The 15515-nt window shown below is 36.0% G+C and overlaps 1 protein-coding gene and 1 pseudogene across 1 annotated transcript; both read left to right on the plus strand.

Moving 5' to 3' along the window:
- The first annotated feature begins 2516 nt into the window (after positions 1–2516).
- hhatlb (hedgehog acyltransferase like, b) lies at positions 2517–7891 on the plus strand. The gene is made up of 12 exons (XM_042752011.1): positions 2517–2773; positions 3518–3638; positions 4305–4372; positions 4463–4576; positions 4690–4884; positions 4961–5170; positions 5265–5436; positions 5525–5669; positions 5799–5834; positions 5930–6131; positions 6548–6689; positions 6960–7891. Exons 2-12 carry the CDS (start codon positions 3533–3535, stop codon positions 7175–7177), a joined length of 1608 nt encoding a protein of 535 aa, XP_042607945.1. The 5' UTR covers positions 2517–2773; positions 3518–3532; the 3' UTR covers positions 7178–7891.
- Positions 7892–8790: 899 nt separating this feature from the next.
- LOC109049868 lies at positions 8791–13301 on the plus strand (annotated as a pseudogene).
- Positions 13302–15515: the final 2214 nt, after the last annotated feature.

The raw sequence follows: 15515 nt of genomic DNA on the forward strand, positions 1-15515 counted from the left end.
GTGATCAGTTTGTGGCACTGCTGAGGTGGTATGGAAGCCCAGGTTTCTTTGACGGTGGCCTTCAGCTCATCTGCATTTTTTGGTCTCTTGTTTCTCATTTTTGTCTTGACAATACCCCATAGATTCTCTATGGGGTTCAGGTCTGGTGAGTTTGCTGGCCAGTCAAGCACACCAACACCATGGTCATTTAACCAACTTTTGGTGCTTTTGGCAGTGTGGGCAGGTGCCAAATCCTGCTGGAAAATGAAATCAGCATCTTCAAAAAGCTGGTCAGCAGAAGAAAGCATGAAGTGCTCCAAAATTTCTTGGTAAACGGGTGCAGTGACTTTGCTTTACAAAAAAACACAATGGACCAACACCAGCAGATGACATTGCACCCCAAATCATCACAGACTGTGGAAACTTAACACTGGACTTAAAACAACTTGGACTATGAGCTTCTCCACCCTTCCTCCAGACTCTAGGACCTTGGTTTCCAATTGAAATACAAAACTTGCTCTCATCTGAAAAGAGGACTTTGGACCACTGGGCAACAGTCCAGTTCTTCTTCTCCTTAACCCAGGTAAGACGCCTCTGACGTTGTCTGTGGTTCAGGAGTGGCTTAACAAGAGGAATACAACTGTAAGCAAATTCCTTGTCACGTCTGTGTGTGGTGGCTCTTGATGCCTTGACCCCAGCCTCAGTCCATTCCTTGTGAAGTTCACTCAAATTCTTGAATCGATTTTGCTTGACAATCCTCATAAGACTGCGGTTCTCTCGGTTGGTTGTGCATCTTTTTCTTCCACACTTTTTCCTTCCACTCAACTTTCTGTTAACATGCTTGGATACAGCACTCTGTGAACAGCCAGCTTCTTGGCAATGAATGTTTGTGGCTTACCCTCCTTGTGAAGGGTGTCAATGACTGTCTTCTGGACAACTGTCAGATCAGCAGTCTTCCCCATGATTGTGTAGCCTAATGAACCAAACGGAGAGACCATTTTGAAGGCTCAGGAAACCTATGCAGATGTTTTGAGTTGATTAGCTGATTGTCATGTCACCATATTCTAATTTGTTGAGATAGTGAATTGGTGGGTTTTTGTTAAATGTGAGCCCAAATCATCACAATTAAAAGAACCAAAGACTTAAACTACTTCAGTCTGTGTGCATTGAATTTATTAAATACACAAGTTTCACAATTTGAGATGAATTATACAATTTGACCACGACATTATAATTTATTGAGATGCACCTGTATTTAAGCCTGAATATTATTAACATGTGACACTGTTCTGCTTACAAACTAAATGCTGATGTGTCAGGACTTACTAATTCAAATTATCAATGCTAAATGCAGTATTTCAGGTATTTTTAATATGGTATGCATAGACAGTGGCTTCATTTAGAACTGGAAATTTTGCTAATATGAATTGTTTTCTTTTATTTTTGAAGGGTGTTTATTCAGGCTAGAAAATGGTGTCCCAGTCTTAATTGTCATCCAAAAACAGCATTGACCCTGACAGAAACAGGTGTGGAAGAGTGTGAATGTATGCAGGGCTCCTGACTGTTCTAAAAGTCTGCTAAAGAGCTAATGGCCTAAAATACATGCAAGTTATATTAGGGGACTGCAATAGCCCAATCTATTATGAGTCCATTTATCTAACCATTTAAAAATAATGTACTGATAAGTGGATTCTGTGTTGGTATCTGAGTAACACAATTGCATATTATAAATAGTAAAAGTAAATTATAAACAATACTGTACCCTTAGAGATTTGTATATCTTTATATATCTAATGGCTTATCTCATAGACTGGACTACCAGTGTTATTTAACATGCCTGCTCTCAATGACCCCTGACCTCTCCAAGGTTTTTTTTTTTTTTTTTTATGTGGATAATAGAAAATCGCTTCCTCTCATCTTGGTGAGACATGTATCTCTCGATGCTTTCTCCCCATTCTCAACCAATGTTTTTTCTTCTAAGTAAGCAAATTATATTTGTGACCGCTGGGGTATATTTGTAGCAATATCAAAAAATAAATTTTAATCAACAAAATTATTGATTTTTCTTTTATGCCAAAAATCATTAGGACATTAAGTAAAGATCATGTTCCATGAAGATATTTTGTAAATATATCAAAACAAAAATTATGGTTAGTAATATGCATTGCTAAGAACTTCATTTGAACATTTTTAAAAGGTGATTTTCTCAATATTTAGATTTTTTTGCACCCTCAGATTCCAGATTTTCAAATAGTTGTATATCGGCCAAATATTGCCCTATCCTAACAAACCATACATCAATGGAAAGCCTATTTATTCAGCTTTCAGATGATGTATAAATCTCGATTTTGAAAAAATTTACCCTTATGACTGGTTTTGTGGTTCAGGGTCACATTTGATCGTGCACCAGTGCTTCTCAGGTAAGTGTTTTTTTTTTTTTATATTTTCTACATATTTTTACATTTACACCTTTTGTTCTAACCCTTCTTCTATTTCTTATGCAGGACATTCAGTATGCAAGCAATGGAGATTCAAGCCTGTTTCTATTGATACAACATGGCACAATGGAACCGCCCCTATGGGCTGCTTCAGATGAATATAAATACATCTCGCATTCACCTTTAACTCTCCGCAACTGCCCAACAGGCAGTTTGTGCACCCAACTGACACTTTGTAGAAAGAGAGGATGCATTAGACTGTTACTTACCTGATATTTTCTGTACATTATTGCCAGTATTTAAAGTTCAAGTGGATCTTTCAGTATTTGGGTTACGGTGGCATTGCTGTGCTCAAGGTTAGTACAACAGCTGTTTCTAAAATCTGCTTGGCAGCATGACCCACTAATATTTAAATCAAATATTGATCAAAATAGTTGAACTAATAAGCTGGTAACTTACCTGCATGGTTCCTCTCTCAATAACAAATCTCATTAAATAATGCAGACCAGATTGGTGTTTGACTACATACCTTTAAATCACCTGAGAAGAGATACAAAAGAATCATCTGCTGGTTAAAAAAGATCATTTTAAAATTAAAAATTATATTTTAGTGTGATGCTTTAATACAATGAAAGAAGAAAATAGCCCAGCTAAAAATAGCAAGAGCTCACATAGTGTAGATGCTTCCCGCTCACACAATCCAAATCATTGGAAACTTCTGCCCTGCCCACAAAGATCAAATTGTTTTCAGTTCATCTATTTACTTTTTTTGTTAGAAAGTGTTTAACATATGATTCCTATTGTAATGACTGGTGCCATTTTTCTTAATGCAATGTAACTCTTTATCCAACGAGGCTTAGAGTACATTTACAGCATACATTTTCTCTTTTTTTATTTGCTCCCTTGCAAGCAAACCTATGACCTTGGTGTTTCTAGCGCCATGTTCTACAAGTTGAGCTACAGTAACACTACAATATTGCTTTCATCCCATAGTAGTTCATCAATTACCAAGTTGTATTTTTAGCAGGATCCTAATCGATCAGAAAATATTTCAATGACCAAATTTGACACCAGATTTGTATTCATTCAAACTCTCTTAGGTTGTCCTGCACACAATGGGGGTCAAAGCAGCTCTTCCGAGGTACGAGCTCTACTTTTATAATGTAGTGCTGTGTACAGCAATGCTCTGGGCTGCCAGATGGATATTTGATGTATCCAGCTGTAAGTATAAATGAACACATGCACACTGTTCTGATGTGACCCTAAAATGATGTCACTTTTCAGATAATGTTTCTAGAGTGGTTTCTTTGAGGCTTTTACCATTTTACATCCTATTGAGCTCTTTCTCACTCATAAACATCGCATTAGAGCACAAAAATAGTACTACTGTATATTGTATGAGGAGAAAGACAGAGCAGTGATCCGCTAACCTCAGAAAGCTATGCAAAGTACGCAGCAGGGATCATATGTCAGTATTAATACACCAAAGAATGAATGACTGAAACAGAGTGACAGAGAAGAGAAAGAGGTATTATTATGGGTTTGTGACAAAAGCTACCAAATTTGCATTGAATATACAGTTTTTTATCTATTAATTAATTAAAATATTTATTGAAGATTTTAATCCAATATTTAAATCATTTAACAACCACACAGTGGAATGGTCACAGAGAAATAAAATATTTCATCTTTTTAAATATATATTTTTAGTAAGTGCTTTATTTTTTTGTTGGTTTATATTACAAATATACATTTGTTTTACATTTTTCATTTCATATTATTAGATTTCCTCATGAACCCTAGTTTGTGAAGCTTGCTGTCAATGAATATTTGAGCATATTTAGTAAGGAATAGAGCATTAATTGTATCATAATTATTTATATCCAGCAAATTCCAACAGAAAAACCTTCAAGACCAGTGTACAGCCAGGATGGTATTACTCTGGCAGAAAAATGGTGAGATTTTGTCAGTATAATTTCACATTAAGTATATACTGTATCTAAAATTGTGGTAATTGACTCTGATTGATCCACATCACTTTGTAGGATACGGCTGATGTTGAGTGGATGATGTGGTTCTCTACGTTTCGAGAGCATGTCATCTTTGCACTCTCAGGTCATGTGATCTTTGCCAAGATCTGCTCCTTGCTGGCTCCGCAGGTGCCTCTTGAATGTCCAAGCAAACCTTTATTATACGTGACTTCATGAATAAAGGTATGACTCTATATGGCCTACCTGAGATGCTCATTCTCTCATGTTCTCTCATCCCACAGTACAGATCTCTGGTGTTCATGGTGTATGGTATGCTGGCGGTTTTCACCAGTATGGGCTGGGCCTACGTCACGCTCATCCTCTCTCACTGTGTGCTGCTCTATAGCATCTCTCTGGTCAAGCTCAGGTGGCTCTGCTTCGTTGCTGGACTCACTACACTGGCCACTTTTAAAATGGAGCCCTTCATTTCCTGGCAGGTATGTATCTGACACTCTGAAAATGTAAAAAGGAACTATTTATGATTATGTTTATTTGTGATGGCTCATCTTTCAGGCAGGGTTTGTGACTGGCAGTTTTGAGCTGCGTCCTCTTCTGTTCTACGGCGGCTGTGGATTCACCATCATGCGCTGTATGAGTTTCGCTTTGGAGAACTGTGAGAAGAAAGATGGAAACTACAGCATCCTGGAGCTTCTCAAGTATAACTTCTACCTTCCCTTCTTTTACTTTGGACCCATCATGACCTTCGACAAGTTCTACATTCAGGTTCGTAACTAAATGAACTGAATGAAATTATGGTTTGATTATTTTCTATATAATTGGATTGTGATTTTATAGCATTGCCCTCTGATCCCGGCAGGCCAATAACCCCAACCTGACAAGGAAGGATGGAGAGATGTGGAACATTTGCCTTCAGGGCCTGCTACACCTGGGGGTTATTATGATAGTGGCAGTCCTCCTACACTTTATGTACATTCTGACCATACCTAGTGACATGAAGCTCCTTAAAAATATCTCAGACTGGGCCCTTGGTATGTATGTGTTTACTTGTATTCACTTACTTTTTAGTTAATCAGTGTCAAAAGACTACAATAGTCTTTCTCTTCTCTGACCATGCAGTTGGATTGGCTTATTTGAATCTGGTGTATGATTGGGTGAAAGCAGCGGTGATGTTTGGAGTGATAAACACAATATCAAGACTGGATCATCTGGACCCTCCCAAACCACCAAAATGCATTACAATGCTTTATGTGTTCTCTGAGACGTGAGTGAGCCAATTTGTCATTCTATGCTTTCTTGTTTCTTTATTCTAAAAGTTATAATAAAATAGATTTTGATGTAATCAGTCAAATTCAATAGTATTGACAATGCTTAACATTTTTTTTTTTTACAGACACTTTGATCGAGGAATAAATGATTTTCTCTGCAAGTATGACTGACATGGTTACTTTTATTAGACTTTTAACCAACACAATGCTGTTTCAAGCACTAGCATTTTAACAAAGAATGCTGTCATCTTTACAGGTATGTTTATAACTACCTCGGTGGGAAGCATGACAATGTTTTGGATGAGCTGATAGCCTCTCTGTGCACGTTTGGCATCGCAGCACTCTGGCTCGGACCAGGCTGGGTGGTTTTCATCTGGGCTTTCTTAAACTGCTTTGGCCGTAATTTTGAATTGTGGACTGCCCAGTTCTTCACCATGGAACCTTTTATTTCTATTGAGGTAAGTAAAAGAAAGATGACCAGCAATAATTTGCTGGATTTTCTACTCATGTATTGTAACATGAATGCTCCAGTGCACTCTCTAGTGGTTAAATGTTAAAATACTGCTGCTAAAAAAAATTCTCTAGAGCTCTCTCTAGTGGTTAAATGTTAAAATGCTGCTGCTAAAAATTTCTCTAGAGCTCTCTCTAGTGGTTAAATGTTAAATTGCTGCTGCTAAAAATTTCTCTAGAGCTCTCTCTAGTGGTTAAATGTTAAAATGCTGCTGCTAAAAATTTCTCTAGAGCTCTCTCTAGTGGTTAAATGTTAAATTACTGCTGCTAAAAGTTTCTCTGGAGCTCTCTCTAGTGGTTAAATGTTAAATTGCTGGTAAAATAAGCAATAATCTCATCTAGAAATCTTTCCTTCCACCCACAGATGGCGATATCAGAATCTATGTCACGCAGGATCAGGGCTGTGTTTAATACCTTCAACTTCTGGACAATTGTCCTTTACAATGTCCTGGCCCTGAACAGTCTTGAATTTGCTAAACTAGTTGCCAAGAGACTGTTACTGAAAGGTGAATTACTGGTGATATCTGACCAATTTAAATGCATTTTAAAATCCAAAAGAGTTTATGTAATTGTTATTGTAAAGCTGTATGTAGTTGATTTGTATATGTATTTTTTTTTTTTTTTTTTTACTTTTTATTGAATTATTTTATTTTACAATTTAAAAAAAAATATTATATATAATATATATATATATATATATATATATATATCTATATATATATATATATATATATATATATATATATATATATATTAAACTGTATATTGTTTCTCAGGTTTCCCTTTCACTACCATCACTGTGATGTTCGTCACATACTGCTTGATTCAGCTGATTAAGGAAAGGGAAAGAAGACAGGCTTTGATTGATGATCCAGACCCAATCCCCCCTCCAGCGCCCGCTTCTGCACCCACTCCCAAAGATCCCAGCACCACCCAGACAGACGCTGCTGCTGCTGCCCAGCCTGTGGACCCAAACAAGCAAAAGGCAGAGTAGAGATTACACATAATGCTTACATTTTGATGAAACCTGACTGGTTTACTTACACATTTTGTGTCTTCTTATGAATTCTGCAGACAATGATAATCTAGAAATATGGACAAAAATGTTTTATTGACAGTACTGTAAGTAAAGAGTTTTTTCAACATTACAGACGTTACTCCTATTGGCTGTTTTTTAAATTAGTGGCAGTTTTACATGTGTAAAAGAGTTTCAGTATGTGATTTGTTGTTAAAAACCTAGAGGATGGATTTTATTACTACAAATTTTATAACAGTTTTAATTCAAATGAAATACAAGTGTTCATATCTATACATAATATATATAACTAATATGTACTTAAATATAATGGACTACTAACAATCACAAAGACTGTTTTCTGAATTTGTGATATGCATTAAAGTAATCTTCATTAGTGATTATATGTGTATGTCTTTTTGTCAACTTGCCAAGTTGTTTTTTTATGTTGTTTTTTTGGGGAACTTTATTCATGTTAAAATTTCTGCAAATAAGTGAATGGCAAAGTTGTAATTGACACAGATCGATCATCTGGGACACACGTCCTGCATGACAACTCGGTTGCTTAAATTAAACTGTGACTAAAAGCATAAATGTGACTGAGAACATTCAAGATCGTTGATGTCATTAAACCTTTTTAATCTAGGATATTTATATGAACTGGCATAAACTCTCTTCTGTTTGTTCAACCATTAAGGTAACCTGTGACTGTAAATGAACTGTCAATATAATTAGTGACTAGTGAGTTTTTCTTAGAAATAAAAAGGGAAAATTGAGAAGTTGGCCTTGTATTTTTGTTACTTTTCATGTATAATACTTAAAGCAGTGGTGCAGAACATTTTTCCCAGTGAAACTATTTATTCAACAATTTTTAACAACCCCCACCCTCAACACAGTTAAATTTTTAATAAATAAAATGACAGCAGAAACATTAAAATAATGGCATTAACACCAATGGCCAAAGAAAAAATGGTTGTGTGACTACAATCAACAAAGTTTTGAAAAAAAAAAAAAAAAAAGTTTGATAAAATTATACACCCCAAATTTCAGACTAAAAAAAGGGGTATGAATCAAAATGATAAATGATTATAGATATTTTATCTGCTCTGTTAATAATTCTAGATACCTAGCTTATTTTCTATCAACCGGTTAAATTTAACAATAGTGCATAAATGATTTTTGCTTTGGTTTGGACTAAAACGGCAGACAGGCTAAATGAAAATATAAATCCATTTTCTGCCAGTAGGTGGCGCTTACTGAACAGCATAGAGCTGTTTCCCCGGTAACCGCTGTGAACAAAACAGGCTGCTTATAAACACTGAGGTAGGATGAATAGAAAAGGCCATAGAAACTCTTCTGAAGGCAGTTGGTTTCCTTCAGAGATACATTCATATAATTTATTAATACTTTAATTAATATAATATATAGTCTAAAAAAATAAAGAGGGTGACTCATAGTCCCATAAATGTACTGTGTAGTGGCTTGTGATCTTATTCAGAAGGCCAGTGTTTCTTCTGACTACTGTCTCGCATGGGGAAGTGTGTCAGCTGTTGCACAGGGCAGGGGGTTGTGTTTCACATGTACAAGTATAGATTCCATATATTTGTGAAGGACCTATAAATAGTCCCCAGTTGGAATTTGGTTGAAGTATTGGGACAGCTGATGAAGCCTGAAGTCCCGAACGCAAAGCGGAACTGATACAGCCCTGCCTCTTCTTTTTCAGCCAGTAACAGAAGTTTGGTACAGAGACCGCTGGACTAGCTAATGACTTCATTGTGACCCTCAGGGATACTGGATGATCAGTATGGCTCTACCCATAGATCCCATGGAGGAGCCACGGATGTACCAGCAAACCCTGCTGCAGGATGGTCAATATGATCTTCTGGAGAGCGATATGATGGTTGATTGTGCGTTGAAGATCAAAGACAAGGAGTTTCCTTGCCACCGGTTGGTCCCAGCTCGTACTTCAGAGCTTTCTTTAAGTCAGGTGTGGAGAAGAGTAAATAGAAAGAGATTGGATTGGAGGATGTGGAGCCTGGAGTCATGGGGATGATCTTGAAGTACCTCTACACCTCAAACATCAATGTGACAGAGCAAAACGTACAAGACATCTTCGCTCCAGATCCCCTCGCTCTGGCCAACATGCTCCAGATTTTCACCATATGTGTTTCATTCCTACAAAAGAGGCTGAGTTTGAGCAACTGTTTGGCCAATTTTTCAACTAGGCCTGATGCTGTATTGTCCTTGTCTGGCCATATTGGCGAGGAACTTTGCTTGTGAACGCTTTCAGTTAATTGCTCGGGATGAAGAATTCCTGCAGCTGACTCCAAGTGGAGTCATTGGCAGCCATTATCGCATCAGACACTTTGAATGTAAAAACGGAGCAAAAGTGGATTGGACATGACCAAGAGAAGAGGCTGGGGGACCTACCGGGTCTGCTGGATTGTGTCAGATTACGTCTGGTTCCTGAGAACTACTTCACCAAAAACGTGGAGAAACATGAATGGCTGAGCTCAAACCCAGAGATCACCAAGAAACTGCAACTGGTCAAAGACGCCCATGCTGGGAAGCTTCCTGAAGTCAAGAAGAACAAAAGCAAAAAGAGTGCTGGTAAGGAAGGAAAGGAGGAGGGATATTTAGCATAGTTTATCAATGTTTCTAGAATGTTAATAATCTGTGCTCACAAAGAAATAACCAAACTTGAACTATAGCGTACTGTCAAGGGAACGTTTTGCATTTGTTGGGGGTGACTTTTTGGGGACCGTATTGTCTGTGAAACTGAAAGAACAGGGAAGACATTTATTTTTTGTATGTATTTCGGAACGAGTCATCAATAATTTTTTTTATTAGTTTTCCCAGTATTTTATACACAATATATTAAATGTAATGCTTTATTTTTCATTTGAAGTATTCAAAAAGTTTATGTAGTCAGTGTTTAAGATTACAATAACATAGAACCATTTCACGAGTTTGACTGGCTATCCAGTCTTAATAGTTATTAGTAAACAAGCTTGGCTTGCTGTCCTCAACAGAGGTTCGAACCCGAGGCTTGGCTTGAGCTGCTATTTCAATTCCCTTATTGTAGTACTACATAAAGGGAGAATAACAGAAATAGAGGTGGATATGGGGAGGTGGAGGGATGCCGGAATAATTGTCGCTGGGACGGCGTAATAACTGCTGCTTATTAGGCTCATAATGAGGACCGGCAGGAAACAAATGATTAGGCTCCTCCCAAAAACCTACGTTTGGAACTTAATTTAATAGAACAGACACTAACCTCTCAGAACATTCCGGGAAGGTTAATTATGGTTCTAAAATAATATAACCTAAAAGTATCCATTAGAAAACATTGTCTATATGTTCTTAGCAGGTTATCACCTGAAACAACCCTGCCTTTAAATTATCAGCAAATGCTCATGTAGACTGTCCTATATAACACAGTGGATGATATGGTGTCATTACGTCTGACAGTTTGACCCTGCAACATCAGACTGGATGGGCATGCCCCCCATACCCTCTCCCCGCTTCCTGTTTAGCATGGGAGGGGCGGAAAACTTCATCTTTGTTATTGGAGGGAAAGAAATGAACGAAGTAGAATGCATTCTGGACACAGTCATGGTTTATGACAGACAATAAGTATGTTTACCGATGCCACATTAATTATCTTTTTGGTTATTGAATCTTTCAACAGATACACTATGAAAATGATTTTTTTTTTTAAGTATTCCAAGATTATTGAAATACATTTTACAAGAAAATACTATTTCAATCTCTCTTTACTTGCCATTTCTTCTGTAATTATTTGTGAAATTTACTAGCAATTTCTTGACTAGTGAAAATTGTTTCTGCACCAATTGTTTATTTTCACCGCGTACTTAAATAAGTCAGATCCTCTTCCCTACCCAGTATATGGCCATGGAGTAGTGTCTCATAATGAAAAGATCTATGTAATCAGAGGAAAGGGAGAGAACAAGTATGTTTAATAAGCTATTTCTACATTTAGTGTTGGAATATGCATTCAATATTACAGCCAGTAAAAAAAGGCTGTCACTGTATCTCACATTTATACACATATTTGTCTTATTTTGTAGAGAGTGTTTGAATAGAGTGTGTGTGTATGACACTAAAAAGCATCAGTGGAAGGATCTGGCTCCATTAATTACTGCACGCTCACTCTTTGGGGTCACAATTCACAAAAACAAGATCTACGTGGCAGCTGGTGTGACTGACATCGGCCTCACACGCAACGCTGAGGTCTATGACATCAAAACCAACAAGTAAGTGTGGCAACATACAGTATATCCTAAACAACCTGTAGCATTATCAGGTTTATGGTATGCATTTACTTGTGGGACAAACCAATTATAATTAGCTTGCAATAAACAATTATTTAACACTAGGTGGTCAGAGTTTGTGGAGTTTCCCCAGGACCGCAGTTCACTTAGCTTGGTCACTGTGGGTGGAGTCCTCTATGCTACAGGTGGATTTGGCATGTTCCCCAAAGAGGACGGCGATGATCTTATACCACAGGAGATGAACGACATCTGGAGGTGAGGCGTCCATTCACTACACCAAGTGGAACTATGCAAAGGGAAGCACCCACTTAGTAATTGATCAATTAAAGTAATAGTTCATCCAAAAATATTTTCTGAAAATGTACTTACCCTCAGACCATCCGAGATGTATATTGTTTATTCTTTGGAACATTGCTTTTAGCATTACATTGCTTGCTCACCGATGGATCCTCTGGAGTGAATGGGTGCCGTCAGAATAAATGTCCAAACAGCTAATATAAACATCACAATAATCCACAAGTGATCCACACCACTCCATTCGATCAATTAAGATCTTGTGAAGCGAAAAGTTGCACGACTGTAAGAAACAAATCCATTGTTAAGACATTTTTAACTTAAAAAATGCAAATATGTAGCTTTCAGCTAAAATCCAAAAAGCAATATTATCTGAATCAGGAGAGAAATATGCATGGATCAAGCACTTTTTACAAGCAAAAACAGTCCAAATCAGATCTAAACTCTTAAAAAACTTCTAAACACTATAAGTAACTTTTTACTGGATGAAATGTTATTATGGATCATGGACTTGTGGCTAGAAGTGATGTTTTGTGAATTACTTGTGGATTATTGTGATGGTTTTTATCAGCTGTTTGAACTCTCATTCTGACGGCACCCATTCACTACAGAGGATCCACGGGTGAGCAATGAGGGTCATTAAATCAATCAATAAATTAAAAAAAAATCTCAACATCTCTCCTGAACTGAAATAATACTGATATATTGTGAATCTGACCATATATATGTGATTATATATATAACAATTCAATGTACATAAATAGGTTAACGTTTGTTCACAGGTATGATGAGGGCGAGAGATTCAGTATGCATCTAGTGCAACAGTTCTGGGAGTTTGTCTTAACACTCTTCGGCTCACTAAAATCTGAGACTACACCAGTGAAGTACAAACTCTCTGCTGATTTCGAATCAGTTATTATAGTGTGGGACAAAGTGAAACCAAGTCTGAACCAGCACGAAACATAAGAGGACAGAACATCTGTTTTCAAACTCATTCCTTGAAAGTGATCAATTTTATATTCAACACACTTTATGATTTGGAACAGTGAGAACATGCACAGATATTATGAAAATAAGGCTGTGGAAATGCGGTTTCTGAACAATTTTTTTTATTGTGGACATAGCATCTTGTGTCGTGTACTTTTTAAAATGTATTGTTAATTTGACATTTCTGTTGTTCTGAATGAAAGAAACCTCCCAAAGGAAAGTAAAAACAAACACAAATGCTTGGTGTCATGTTTCATTTAGCTCACTATTGAAATTATTATTTTATTTTGTTTTATTACAGACAATAAATACTACCCAGTACAATAAATGACATAAAATACAGCCTCATTTTATTAGCACCGCTAGACTCTAGTCCTTGTATTGTTTAGTATCCTGCTGACAGAACCAGCATGACTGCCAACTGCATGTACACAAACTTAACTAAGACATATAGAATTAACTCGTATAGGAACAGTCACACTCATGATTGGTTTAATACATTGAAAGTACAGTATGGGTAAGTTTAAGTATTACATGTTAGGTACTAGTTTAGAAAAAATGTTTTTTCGTATTTGGTTTTAAAATGTCTTTTCAAGATTGTGAGTGGTTTCTTTAAAATCTTAAACAGACAAGAAGAAAAACTACCCAAACTTTGAAGTGCAAATCATCTTTCGCTATCACTTCTTATTTATTACAAAGGATAGCACACACCAGAACAAACTAAAATAACAGACAAATCCTTCTTAATATAAATCTTAATTTCTTTCCAAAATCACTTAAATATACACATTTAAAAAATAAAAAACAAGAAGGCCACAAACATCCCAAATCTTTCTCAATAAGCAGCAAACTAGGAATACAAGCTAGTAAAGTATGCAAAATACAAAAATGAAGAAGTTTTAAAGACTTCCACCTTTTACTCTCCCTCACAACCTGCAAGAGAAACATGTTCTTTCAGATGCACAAAATCAAATCATTCAGCTCTTCAATGGCCTTTTACTTACTACCATATTTTCAGAGATGGAGGTTTATTTACCTCTGTGCAATTTCACTTCACATAAAATATAAGACTTTAACAAAGAAAGCATGCAAGAGAAATCAAGAAAAAATTGGCATAACAAAAAGCCTTCAGCAGTATGTTTTTTTTCAACAAAACTTGTGTTGTACCACAGTTTTAATATTTAAATAAAGTGAACACAAAAATTAGGTAAAAAAAGGAATTCTGTGGTAATTCAACTTGTGATAAGACCATAATGCATCTTAGAAAATGCTTTGGGGAAGTTTTTAATATTTAAACATATACTGAGAAGAAAATGAGATGAAATATTTTTAAATATATTAACAGGGGCTTTAAAAACATGAATCCTCAGTGTTTTAGTATAAGGTGCAATACGACACTGAAAGAACACCAACAACAGAGTTCGATCCGTGGCAAAACCACAAAAAGGCTTGAACAATCATCATCTGGCATAACATTATTGGAGGATTTCTACCAAATACAAAAAAAGTCCTCCTGGCGATGGTCTCTCTTCAGATCACCATTAACTTCAATCATGCCACCATAATATCAATCTACACATTCATGATCATGGCAGCTCTATTCCATTACACACTTAAGGCAGGTTTGTTATAGTGCCTCTACACTGAGCTGGTTACAAACTGACTTTGTTACAGAGATGAACATAATTATCAATGCAGAATACTGAGAATTACTGTGGGTCTTATTGCTTAAAAAATTACTATGTTATGACAGTTCAATCAGCTCTGCTTTTTAATAATGATTCTAGAACTTCTAAAGTTACATTCCAACCTTAAAGGGATACTGTAGCCAAAAAAGAAAATTCTCTCATCATTTACTTATGCAGCAACTTGAACATTCTGCTATTAATTAAGCATGTTTCCACAACAGAATAAAAGGATAAAAAAGGTTATTGCTTTTTAACTGCTTTTTATTCCATGGCAGAAATGTTCTTCCCAGTGTTAATTTTGACGGCAAATTTTGATTTAGTTTGATTTAGTCATAGTCTTTTGACTTAAATTCCATTTAGTTTTAGTCATATTTTTGTCACCTGAATTGTTTTTAGTTTTAGTCTAGTTTTAGTCAACTAAATATCATATGATTTTAGTCAACTAAATCTACAGTAAATTTAGTTGGCTAAAATATAATGGGTTTAGTTACAATGTAATGCATTTATTAAGCATTTCTACAAAAACATGCCTTTATGTTAAAATTAAATAAAACCACTTCTTATAAAGAACAAGAACTCTGTTTATCATATTCTTCATTCTTTCAAGCACACATATTTATTTCTATAGATATATTTAGATTAATCTTTAGGGCTACTAAAGGCTACTTTCAGTCAAGAGCAGCGAGTGATTCTAAAAGAGTTTTAGTTCGTTATCGTCTCGTTGTCGTCAGTGAAAAAAAATGTTGTTGATGAACATTATGATGGAAATTATTCGTCAACTAAATTAACACTGGTTCTTCCATAATTAATAGCGCCGTTTGTGAAGAAATAAATTAAGATGAGTTTCAAACAATATGAGGATAAGTAAATTGTAACGGAATTTACATTTTGGTGAACTATCCCTTTAATTGACCATTCTACCGGGACTTTCAAAAACTTCTTAAAGAAACACATACTATTTAAAAACACTTGCTATAACTTGCATTAAGCCGAGTTTTCTTAACCCAGGAACATGACTGATGTACTGAGAACAATGTTAGGTAAGGTTTAAGA

Source organism: Cyprinus carpio, chromosome B24 (assembly GCF_018340385.1).
Source record: "Cyprinus carpio isolate SPL01 chromosome B24, ASM1834038v1, whole genome shotgun sequence".
Classification (NCBI taxonomy): domain Eukaryota; kingdom Metazoa; phylum Chordata; class Actinopteri; order Cypriniformes; family Cyprinidae; genus Cyprinus; species Cyprinus carpio.

What these genes read in the sequence shown, in the direction of transcription:
- hhatlb (XM_042752011.1), top strand. Translation starts at nt 3,533, where the DNA reads ATGGGGGTCAAAGCAGCTCTTCCGAGGTACGAGCTCTACTTTTATAAT. An exon ending in CTTTATGTGTTCTCTGAGAC is followed by an intron (nt 5,670 to 5,798) that starts GTGAGTGAGCCA and finishes TTTTTTTTACAG; the next exon opens with ACACTTTGATCGAGGAATAA. An exon ending in CAAGAGACTGTTACTGAAAG is followed by an intron (nt 6,690 to 6,959) that starts GTGAATTACTGG and finishes ATTGTTTCTCAG; the next exon opens with GTTTCCCTTTCACTACCATC.